The 11,913-nt window shown below is 38.6% G+C and overlaps 2 protein-coding genes across 3 annotated transcripts in view; both read right to left on the reverse strand.

The window, feature by feature from the left end:
- Window positions 1-3,391: 3,391 nt before the first annotated feature.
- Window positions 3,392-10,210, reverse strand: LOC103387700 (serine/arginine repetitive matrix protein 5). Its single transcript, XM_008322455.3, has 8 exons — window positions 9,875-10,210; window positions 6,945-7,084; window positions 6,223-6,862; window positions 5,497-6,028; window positions 4,803-4,867; window positions 4,616-4,712; window positions 4,401-4,519; window positions 3,392-4,157 (listed from the first exon to the last, which is right to left on the reverse strand). The coding sequence occupies exons 1-8, from the start codon at window positions 10,061-10,063 to the stop codon at window positions 3,654-3,656; spliced, it is 2,286 nt and encodes a 761-aa protein (XP_008320677.1). The 5' UTR covers window positions 10,064-10,210; the 3' UTR covers window positions 3,392-3,653.
- Window positions 10,211-10,602: 392 nt separating this feature from the next.
- fam98a (family with sequence similarity 98 member A) overlaps window positions 10,603-11,913 on the reverse strand; it is a 7,807-nt gene continuing 6,496 nt past the window's right edge. Inside the window, exon 9 of one of the 2 annotated variants that reach the window (XM_025060907.1) lies at window positions 10,603-11,893. In XM_025060907.1, the coding sequence (XP_024916675.1) occupies window positions 11,593-11,893 (301 nt within the window). In that variant the 3' untranslated portion in view covers window positions 10,603-11,592. Of the gene's footprint in view, window positions 11,898-11,913 lie in introns of both variants that reach the window. The other variant, XM_008322456.3, reaches the window with a different exon arrangement.

The raw sequence follows: 11,913 nt of genomic DNA on the forward strand, positions 1-11,913 counted from the left end.
AAGAAATTCCTGCCACTAGGTGGCAGCAGATGTCAACAAAACTTGACCAAACCGACTCAGGTCTCATACTGAAGAAGTGACTTATTTACTTCACCTGTTTTTTTTTTAATGTAAAACATGTCATTGTGTGTTTGCATTAAACTTGACAAACGACAAAGGTGTCCACGTTTTGCACTGACACTGTACGGTTCTTTACTGTACTGTGATTTTACTGGTATTAACAGAGTTGCTCTATCATCGTTCTGACTCTTTGGACTTTGATTTAGATTTAATTTTAATTTAGAAAATGAAATACAAAAAGTAGTGAGTGCTATTTGTTTAGGATATTGGCGTTGTTTTTAGTTACACAGTCTTTGCCACTTTTGTAACGCCAAATACAGAGACGACTGTACTATGCAAACCCTGATTACTAATCGTTATTTGGGCAATTGAAACCTACCTTTAGACAAAAGGTAGAGCGAAACCTTAAGCTCTATTTGTTCGGGTAGTGTTGCTGACTGTTCACATCAGTTTGGCTTTGCTCAAAATTAAAGTGCTCGCCCTATGTTACTTATTGTCTAAAGTCATTCAGCATTCAGTGACTTCCTATGTATGTCATGCATGTCTGCACATGCGCATACACCAACAGCTGCTCAACTATGCTGACCTTTCTCTGCTGTCCAACTGACCTTCTCCACCTATGGTATTAATTTCTGTCCCTCTAATAGTATAGTAGACGCCCATACATTCTCTCTCTCCTGGTGCCCTTGGCTTGATATTATCATCTACATGTACATGGCAACTACATCTGATGACTGATCTAGCCTGTGCAGGGGTCCTCCGTTTATGACGTCTTCAACCTACGACGTTGCTCTGTAACACTTGCGTTCGAAAAACATTCATTGTAACGTGGAAGACGGCTCTGTTTACAATCGATATAGGAACGCCATATTCATTAAGGCATTTACATCATTTACAAGCATTTCTTGTCCTTAGTGCTGTCAGACCAAATTGAGGAGGACAATGAAGAATTCAACAGCACACTTTGGGGTCACTGCTATTTCTTTATCCTGGGTATACTTCAATAATACACAAATGTATTGGAATGGTATGGTCAATACATCAGTGATTATATATAGAGATATTTTGAATTTTTTTTTCAAATATTTTGGAAGATTTAATGTTTATACATTATTGTAATGAATCACTTCTGCATGAAAAAAAAACAACTCTCGGAAATTTGAAGTCAACAAAACGATTGTACGATACGTTTTTGTATAAAGGCACACTCACCCAAACAAAACATTTAAGTCTATACAATATTTCACATATATGCAATATAACATTTTTAAACCAGGTATATTTAACTTTACTGTATATATAAAATATATGTCTGCATATACATATATATATTTCTTTGTGTGTATACATATCTATATTAGTTTTTGGAGGGAGACAGACAACAAGACAAATACTTACATACGACAGGCTTTTCAGAAGAAGAATCTTGCGTCTCTTCCATACATTAAAAAAAATGGAGAATACTGGTTGATGGTTTGAGTGGTGGATCGCAGTGTAAACAGCCTCTCATCGAGGTGTTGGTCCCAATTCTCCTGCTGCTCATTTACCAGCTTTTCAAATGCGCTATATGGAATATATTTCACTGCATTAATAAAATAGCAATATAACAATCACAGTGAACAATATAGTTGTGGTAGTCAAGAAAAAAAACTTACCTTTTCATTTTATCGTCGAGCTCCTCCACGAAAACATTTGGTTGTACGTGATGTGCGATAATCGTGTTCTCTCCGATTGACAGCATTTGAACAAGTTTCTCGTTAACCTCACATTAAACAAACTACAGTTACATTTTGTAGAAGGTCAAACCAAACTACATTTCAGAACTTGAGGAATTCCCATTGTAAAACAACAAATGCTGAGACAACACCACTTTTCTGAATGTTTAAACTCACTGCTTGCCAACCGGTTCCTGTGCAAAATGTGTTTTAACGCCATATTTCTTTCTTAATAAATTTACCGTAATTTCCAGACTATTGAGCGCACCTGTATATAAGCCACACTAAATTTAAAAAGAAAAAAAAACTTTGTACATATATTGGCCACACTATATTCTCTATAAGCTCTCCACCTTGTAACATGGGATATTTACACAAAGAGACACTTTTTTTTCCCACTTTTATTAAATAAATACTTTTTTTCCTGTAACACAGCTGGTTACACGTTAGCTCTTTCCTGCTTTGGCGCTGCAACCATAGGTGGAATGCACAGGGGAGACTTAGTGATCTGCTGCAGGGCTGAAGCTAGCATTAGCTCCGGGGCTAACTCTCGTCACTTTTGTGCTTGTCCGCAGCAGAGGTAAACAGAAACAGGGAAGTTGGGGTCTTTACTATGAGCGGCCTCATCAAGTAAACCTGAAAACGCAATCATTATTCCTGAAAAGCCAATGATTTCCTGTCAAAGGATGCCCCTTCGTCCACAGAGCTGTGGGCCATTTGAGGTTAGGAAGAAGTAAAGAAAAATATCACATTAAATTGCTATCCACAAATGTGGCCTCAACAGCCCTGCACTGATGACTGTTTGTCTATTGAACATGCTGGCTCAGGGCAACATCTACCATTTGTACCTTCGTTGCTTCCTGGAATGGAGGAGTGTGGTTAAAAAGATTATTTTCTTTCCCTTCCAGGGACTGTGGATAAACAGCCCGTTCACGACGCATTTCAAATGGAGTGAATTCAGAAAGTCTTACACTTGCAGCACGTCCAAGAAGCCAACGTAGGTCCTAAGAGACGTTTTTTTTTAAACAGAGGGATGAGGTCAACTTTAGAGTGAAACTAATCTATATCCACAGCTGCTGTTCTCCAAAAAGACAAGAACCTGGAGCAAACATGAGCAAGAACACAACTACACACACAGCCAGAGCTACAAGCAACAATGAGCCAACAAAGACAGGGTGAGGGAGGCACAGGACACAGGTGAGAATGATGACACTGATTAACTCAGTTAGGGTTAGGTTATAAGAACTATAACAGTATAAGCAGCTGTGAAATGTCAAGGAAACCCTTTAAGATTGCAGATTGAGTGCTGTTTAAATCTTTTAAAATCAAAAATGAACATGTCAAGTTCACCATTTGTGCCCAAACATATTCATTTAAGCAATTTCCAAAGGCAGCCTGTTCTGACTCCAGTCATTTCTATATGTGAAAAAATTGACTTCATTTGAAAAGAATCCAGTCATATCCCTTTATGAAACTGCCAATTATCTGGGTTTTCTTACACTTCTCAAACATTTCTGTGTGGAAAAAAACCTGCAGCTGATATTCCAAACAGAGACAGGTGTGTCTTTATTACTCTGACTGTATTTATTTTTTATTTTAAAATGACTCCAAAGCCAAAGAAGGAAGGAGTCAGGTGAGGGACTTATTTTATTAGACCAACAACTAAGCGTAGTAAACCAATATTTTTACAAGTGCCCTTGGTTCAAAAGAACAAGAATCAAGAAGTAACAGAAGCAAATGAACAAAAGTGTTGACGTTGACCAGCTTTTTAAAAACTGCAGTACTGTGTTGTACTGTAAACGTATACATTTATTTTAGCACCCCGTCCTGTAAACCTAAAACCCAAACATCAACATTACATTCCATGAATATTATTTATTACTTATCCCCCTTCTTTTTCTTCTTTTTCTTGTCCTTATCCTTCTTCTTTTTCTTCGACTTCTTTTTACCCTCATCACTGTCGTCACTGTTGTTGTGTTTGTCCTTACCGCCGCTTCCTTTACTTTGGTTTTTCTTGTTTTTGTCTTCCACTTTGAAACCGGGTTGGTTACTGCTACTCAGTTCCTTGTTTCCCTCCTCGTTTATCCTGACATTGGAAGGAGTTGGTCCAAGACCCACCGTGATGAGCATCCTCTCCTTACACATCTCATTTTTCACGACGTCTCCATGTCTCTCCTTGGAATTTCTGTGGTTCCCCCAGTCCTGTTGATGGTCTACGTGGGGCTTGCGGTTTCCTAAATCTTTATGGGACTTGTAATCCCTGTGGATTTTTCGGGTCGGGTCGGGTTCCTGGTGGTGTTGGTGACCGGAGCTTAAAGGATGGAGCGGTGCTTTCTTGGCTCCGTCCTGCTTCTGTTCAGATTTTGTATCTGTTTGCACTTTCTGCTTAAACAAAAGAAAGAAAAAAAAGCGCCAATGTTATTTAAATCCCTATGATTTTCAAATCTGAACCGAAAATTCAAAATGAAACGAAAAATGAGAATTATTTTCATGTGCTATGCAACAACAACAGTTGCTTTAAAACACACTTGTGTTTGTTGCAGCTACCGGAAGAACTTAGCAAACAGATACTTGCTGAAGAACTTACACCACTCGGGTTTTTTAGATACTTGGTGAAGAACTTACACCACTCGGGTTTTTTTCTTGATGGACACTTGCATGGTTTTCAGCTGAACCCAAGTCTCCGATGAACTCCTCGCATTTCTGACAGTAAAACCCAATCACTGGCGTCAGAAAACCGAGTCCTTCAAAAGAAAGTAAAGGGCAAAGTAAGCATTTGATTTTTTTTTTTTTTTTTCAAAAAATGTGTAAAAACAGAACAAAAGTCTAGTCCACATTACCATCCTTCGTCATTAACTCATTCAGTTCCTTCATCAGGCATTCTATTTGAGTTATTTTTTCGTGTTTCTCTTTCTTTTTGTATTCAATATGACATGCCTGGATTAAAAAAAAAACAACACATTAACATTTCCTTCCATTTCAAAATAGTAGCATCATCTCCCCTCGAGCTTGTATCGGTGATTTTACCCTTTGTTTGTCAGAATTCAGAAACATGCCTGAACCTTCATTTCTTTCCCGCTTTTCCTTTGTGGCTAAAAGTAAACAGAGAAAAAAAATAAACATTTACTTTACTGCATTTTTACTAAAAACCTTCAGATTGGAAAAAAAAAAAAAAGAGTATACACCCAGTACAACAAGTACTATCAGATCCTGCAGACAGAGACAGATGTCGGATAAATTGTATCCTTTATCGCCTGGGCAGGAAAATTCAAGAACAAGGATGATGTGTCAGAGTTCTAGTACCGACAGAGGCATAAAGTCGATTAGTCGTACGAAGAAGGTATGGGAAGGAGAGGTCAAAGAAAGGCTCAGACCAGAGATCATTGAGCAGGAGTTGGGTTTATGTCACTGGTTTTGAGAGTGCTGGTAGAAAAGTTCAGAGACGGTCAGAACGGGTCGCCCTGTGTCTTCGTGGATTCAGAGAAAGCCTATGATAGGGTGACCGGGGGGGAAACGGCGGTACTGTATGAGACAATCAGGACTGGAGAGGCATATGCTATTCAGCCATTTGAAAATCTGGCCCACGGTGAAAATGAGTTTGACACCACTGGTCTAGGATTTTCCCCATCCTCTTACAATGACTATAAAATATGACATATAGAATGAAAATGTGATATAACAAAACATGGAAACATGGAAGAAACACATACAGGACTCACACCTTTGATCAGGGACTGTAGAGATTCCAAAGCCTGCTGAATATTCGAAGTTTTCATTGGTGGCATTGTCGAGTTCACTGCTGTTCCAGCAGGAAAACCTGATGCAGGAGAAACGGTGTTCCTGACTTCTGCGCTGCTCTGACGGTTCATTATGTCCTTGACCTTGGCATATTCCCTCCTCTCCAAATTGACAGAAACGGGTCTTTGACTTCCTGAGTTACTAAATGGGGTCTGTGCACGCTGTTTATCGGCCAAAGTAGTATCTTGCGGTTTGGAGTTTCTATCGTGCTGGGAAAATTCTGGGAAAAGAGCGACGCCGGACTTATCCCTTCGTTCGGTAACTTCTTTTCCATACAGGAACGACTCTTCGTCTTCTAATTCATCTGCCTTTGGGTGTCCGGACGTTGCTTCCGCTGTTTGAGTTTGAAGCCAAAAGAAATCGCTTCCTACTCTGTCGTGGGGAAGAACCGTGCTTTCGTTTTCCAGTGAGGAATTCTCCTGAATCAGATTTTGGCTTTTGCCTTCCTTGGACGCCTGTGGAGACCATAAAACAGCCACATAAATACTTGTCCTTGACTTTAAAAAACAAAAACAAAAAAAACTAGCGCACTGATGGTAATGGTAGGCACACTGTAAATTGCAGTTTTGAATACACTAATCGTCATCAAACATCATTCTCATATGGTGCACCCCTTCAGCTGAGGGAAAAGTTAACAATGTCGTCCTACCTTTATCGTAAGAATGGCATCTTTGAGATCTGGCAACCGCTCTTCGAGTTCCTTGCTTTTCATGACCATCTTTAGTCCTTCCACCAGACTTTTCCCTGGTTGATCATTATTTCCCATTATGTTGCTTTTAGAATCATTTAGGTTCATTTTCATCTTTAAATCTTTACTGTGCCTTTTCTCAGTACTGCGACTCCTACTTCGCGATTTGGACCTTCTGAGCCGACTCTTGCTTCTCGCGTGTCTTTTCTTGCTGTGACTCCTGCTGCGGCTCCTGATGCGAGTCTTGTCTCTGGCTAAACTCTTGCCACGAGTTCGACTTCGGCTCCTGCGACTTCGGCTCCTACGACTTCGGCTGCGTCCTCTGCTTTTACTCCGTGCACTGCTGCTCCTGCGACTTCTGCTGCGTGCTCTGCTTTTACTTCGTCCACAGCTTTTGGCTCGTGATTTCCCACGGCTGCGTCCCCGACTTCGGCTCCTGCTCATGATCTTATTGAACACATGATCCGATTTGAGCGTGTCCTTCAGGACACTGGCCGACTTCAACGCTTCTGCAAGATTGTATGCCATGTCCCCTTTCAAATAGTCTGGGAGCGGTTTGTTTGCTGCAAGGCATCTCAAGAACACCTCCCCGGCTTGATCACTAAAAGAAAAGTGGAACGGAACAAGAACTCATTAGAACAGATATTACACATCAATTCAAAGCATTTAGTGAGCAGAGGTACCTATCGCCGAGATTTTTCCCAGGTGTGGAATTCCACTGCGGAACGTGCTGCTGTGGTGGGTCTGCAGGAGAGACTATCTGCCGGCTGCCTCCCAAACCAATCACTGTACTAGCGTCGATGGAGAAGCTGCTACAATTGGACTGGAGAGTATTCAGAAGTCATGTTATAGAACTTAACAAGACAATACCGTAACCGTAATATAGTGTTTCCCTTTAATTGTGTGCAGTAACAGAATACCCAGTTGGCTATAATTGTGTACAGAGACATTGGTGCTGAGAATGACTTGGAAGTCCCAATGTCAAACTGGAAGAGATTTCACAGAATGGTCAATCATCTTTACATGGTGTTGACTGACGAAAAAACAGAAGACTGTCGCGCTACATGTAACAAAGTAACAACGACAGGAAGATACAAACAAACGTAAGGCTTAAAAACAGCAACGCTAATGACATACTGACCAATAATATGAGCTGAAATAGAGATTCACATAAATCATTGAGTCACTGTGTAAGATTTCCATGTAGGATTTGATACACAGGGCTGGAAAATCTAGCATTGGTTGGCTGTTTTTCTAGCATCTTTTAATAGGGGAAGCCTAATATGGCTTTCCCCTGATAAGTAGTATTAGAATATATTTTAATTAAAATATTTTTTTATTTTTAGGTATACCATCTGCTCTACTATCACTAGAATATATATATATATATATATATATATATATATATATATATATATATATATATATATATATATATATTCGTATTAATAACTACATTCTGTTTGCTAGTCTTTGCCTTCGTAGCTGTTTATTTAAATTTTGGTCACAACAATATTTTAAATATTTTCTTTTTAAATGTGATTTAAATAAATCCCAGCCACTGGAAAACCGACTAATCAACATTGTGCATCTTTGCACTACATTTTCAGAAGCTCATGAAAATGTAAATAAAATATTTTTTTGTTTATGTAAAGTCCAAGTCAGTTCAATAATTACATTTTCAATTTCTTAAAAAAAAAAAATCTTTATAATTAGATATTCAGTTGGAAAAAGCATGCATTCATAAACGTCACAAGTCTAGACACGTGTGTATTTAGGCATTTTATTGTTTACAGCTGTGAGTGACACTGTACAGTAGTCTTTCCCTTAGGCAAACACAGCAACATAAAATATCTAGCTGTGACAGGTACTTGTTGATGCTTGTGTCATGAAATTGCAAATTTTCTTCAGCCATCTTGAATTTCACTCCCTTTATATAGTTCCCTGTAAAAGAAAGGTAACCACATGAAAGGCATTGCTGGTCACAAAGTGTATTATATTTTTGAGTTATATTACAAATTGCATTATAGAAGGGCAACAAAACGCGACTTATTTAATGCATATAGACACATTCGCTACTAGAGCCAAGTTAATTTTGTAACTACCAATGCATATTAATGACTTACTCTTGAAATTAGCTAAGAAACTTAGTATGTAATTTAGCATTATTCGGTGTCAAAGACAGATAGTATTTTCAAATAAATCACATCAGTTGCCTAATTATGGACAGTATATTCAGTCAGTATAACACTTGATACTGCAAATTACACAAACAAGGAAATGTATACTGACCACTGCTGAAATCCATGGACAATCTTGGCTGCAGATGCTGTATGCATGAGGAATTTCTTCAGGAATGAGAGATAATAACATCCTGACCGGAACTACACGGAATAGTTGCCAGGTGATGATTTGGGTGAAATCGGCACAGAGGTAGGAATCCCTCTTAAATTGAGAGCGAACTCTTTACATTCTTCTTTACAGCGACACGCAAACGGAAAAAAATCGGAATTGAAAATGCAAATGCTAAACCTGCCTGTCAATCATTAAGTTAATTGAGAGCTTCAATAGGAAAATATATATTTTGTAGTTTAACCTTTACATTGTAATAAACAAGCGACCTTTGCAGTTTTACAATATGTATTTAACATCTTATGATCTATGAAATGACAGTTATAGAATTAGGAGTATTACTGGTATTTTTTATTTTTAAATTATGAATTTTATTGATCCCGTGCTGGGGAAATTCTCATGTTAACAGCAGATCTGATCTTGGAGGCACCAAGTATGATGTTCCTCTGGGAGTAGTCTCTGCCATCTATATGTGTATATATGTATATATATGCATATATACACACACACACACACACACACATATATATATATACATATATTAACTTATTTAGCTGTACTAAATTACTTGAATGTCGACTTAGAGTTTTCATTGTTTGGTGTAACCTCGCTTCCTGTATTCTGGCAAATATAAATATATCTTAATAACTCATAAGCCTGGCAAGAATTGCCAAGGTTAGGGAACAGTAAAGGAGGATGACACTTACATTATATTATAACAAACAACAACATTTATGAAATATATTAAATCAATTATTATTGTACATGTTTTTCTAATAATGTGACAAGACGTGCACTGGTTCATTGTGAAAGCAAACTTAAAAATAATGGTAATATTAACGATGTAATTCGAAGTCTTCGTACAACCAATTGTTTTCTCTTTATATTGCGTGCATCTGAATATATGGAACATGTGTGAAATTATATCGTAGCAGTGAACCTAAACCCCATAGTCAAAAACAAATTGTTTGTAATTTAAACAGGACGGCACGAGTTAAAACATCTCATTCAAATAGTGTTGTGGAAAGTGGTTTGCGTCCGACAGGCGACCACGTCATCACACTGCGACACCAAACACATTGTTTTCGAAATAACTTATTAGTAAAAGAAGGCAGAACACCAGTCACTCGTTAGATACAATTCATAGCAACATGTGTCTCTAATTACTAATGACAGCACCTATATTATCTTTGTAGAAAGTACCTTAGATAGCTATGTTTTAAACCACTAGGCTAGCTGAAACACCATGGTGGGTACGTACTCTGTTAAAATCGTCCCTCCGAGGTATATTGTGGATAAAATTAATGTCAGGTGGAGGCACAGAGTAGGGTCCAGGAGGCACGGGTCCGTTGGGAGGGTAGGTACTTGGCCCCCTGACGTTGTATGGCAGGCCAGGTGGAAAGGGTCTGAACGGCGGCGGTCCACGTGGATGTTCGCCTGGTCGGTACATAGTCGTGGTCAATATAGATAGTCTACTACACCCTAAAACTCAGGGAAATACAATTGCTAAAATTCAATACATCTACTTTTCAATTACTGCAGCCGTTCACAGCGACTTCTGTGATATCCGGAAGTACATCAGTGACTCGCAAATACTTCCGGAACAATCGATTCAAAATTTAAAAAAAACTTCTTTTTTTTTACAAAAAATGTGCAATTAAATGAAATAGCTTTTAAAGGAAGTGAATTCACTAATCTGAATAAATAGATTTATTTGGTTGTTGCTTATTAGTATAAAGTTAGAATAACTACGACACAGCGATTCTGAATAAATAATATTTATTTGGTTGGTTGTTGCTTATTAATATAAAGTTAGAATAACTACGACACAGCTTGCCTCTTGCTATAATACACTTACGAAGTTAATACATTCCCATGGCAAAGCATATTAAACCATGTTGTAGCTCAGTTTCTATTGACTTTGATTAGATAGTTCTGACTGGGAGTCACTGAGAAGTGGACACATTACTGCGTGATGGTCGGACACACTCTTTGAGAGGCAGAATTATTTTTATTGGCATCGCTTTTGAAAAATATTTTTTACTGTCAGCCACATGCAATCTCCGTTGAACAGTCAAACTCACAGGCATCAAATGACATATATAACAAAAAAATGTTATAGTTTGTTCTATTCACGTTCTTTTTCATCCCTCAATGGGGATGGTAGTTTAGTTTCTAATTCGAAAAAATAACATTTAAAGAAATGTTTCAAGAACCCATCAATACCACTTTCTGAACTTTATGGGTCACAAATAATCTTTCAAACAAGAAGTCAATCTTTCACTCAAAAAACAAAAACAAAACAACAAACGTACTTATCTCTGACCACCGCTCTACCAACTGAAAAAAATGTTATTTTATTCGTTCAGATTTTATTGCTTATTTACACATCCATGCAATCTCTACATGATGAGACGTCATAAATAAAGAAATCCCAGTCAAATCTACTAAAACAAAATCAGGACTGGAAAGGTAAAATTGTGTCCAAATTCAAGAGGAGCAATTATGTTGTTGATTTTTGTGTGGAACGTCTTGGATACAATATGTGCACCCACATTAACATCAAAAGAAAGTCCTTGTCTTTTAAAGAAATGTCCAACGTAAGATTTATCATATGCCACAAGACGAGTCAGAACAGCAGAGTCCATCAAATCAAGGTATTTATATACGCGTTATAATATTAACATGTCAGAAGCCTAGCTAACACATGTAGCAGCTTGTGTAGTAGTGCAAAGGTTTGTGTTTTGATTTAATGGCATCATCCCAAAATGAGCATAGCATTTGGGCTCCAAAAAGTTTTTACTTTCTCAAGACACTATGTGCCTGAAAAAAAAAAAATTATGAAACAGCATTGCCAGATTTATGACATGTCTTTTTTTAACTTGTCTAGCATAACCTGCTCGGCCTGTTTATATTAATTGACAGATAGTAAATAGTCCTTTTTTGTGTGGACTCTGCTGCAGTGCCCCCTGGCTGTCTTCAACTAGTGTAATGTCTCCCTTGATTAAAGCCAGCTTGATTATAGTACTGCCCCCCCTGCTGGAAGAACTGTTCAAACTGTCCACCTTGGTTAAAATTAGGGCCCCCTCTAGCTCCCCATCCTCCCCCCTGTCCACCTCCTCCGCCACGGCCTCCTCTTCCCCTGCCTCCTCGGCCTCCGCGACCTCCACCTCTCTCCTGATGCCATCCTGCATCTTGGTGGTAACCGTCATGGTAACTGCCACCTCCTCCTCCGCCGCCGCTGCCGCCGCCACCTCCATGGTACCCTGATTCCTGGAACCCTCCTTGGTTGCCCCCCCC

This window comes from Cynoglossus semilaevis, chromosome 12 (genome assembly GCF_000523025.1).
Source record: "Cynoglossus semilaevis isolate Cse_v1.0 chromosome 12, Cse_v1.0, whole genome shotgun sequence".
Classification (NCBI taxonomy): Eukaryota; Metazoa; Chordata; class Actinopteri; order Pleuronectiformes; family Cynoglossidae; genus Cynoglossus; species Cynoglossus semilaevis.

Excerpts from the sequence above, each read along its gene's own strand:
- LOC103387700 (XM_008322455.3), bottom strand. The coding sequence starts at position 10,063 with ATGTACCGACCAGGCGAACATCCACGTGGACCGCCGCCGTTCAGACCC. Across the intron at positions 7,085-9,874 it reads GGAGGGACGATTTTAACAGA|TCCAATTGTAGCAGCTTCTC; the intron begins GTACGTACCCAC and ends AATACTCTCCAG. Across the intron at positions 4,158-4,400 it reads AAGAAAAAAACCCGAGTGGT|AAAGTGCAAACAGATACAAA; the intron begins GTAAGTTCTTCA and ends TTGTTTAAGCAG.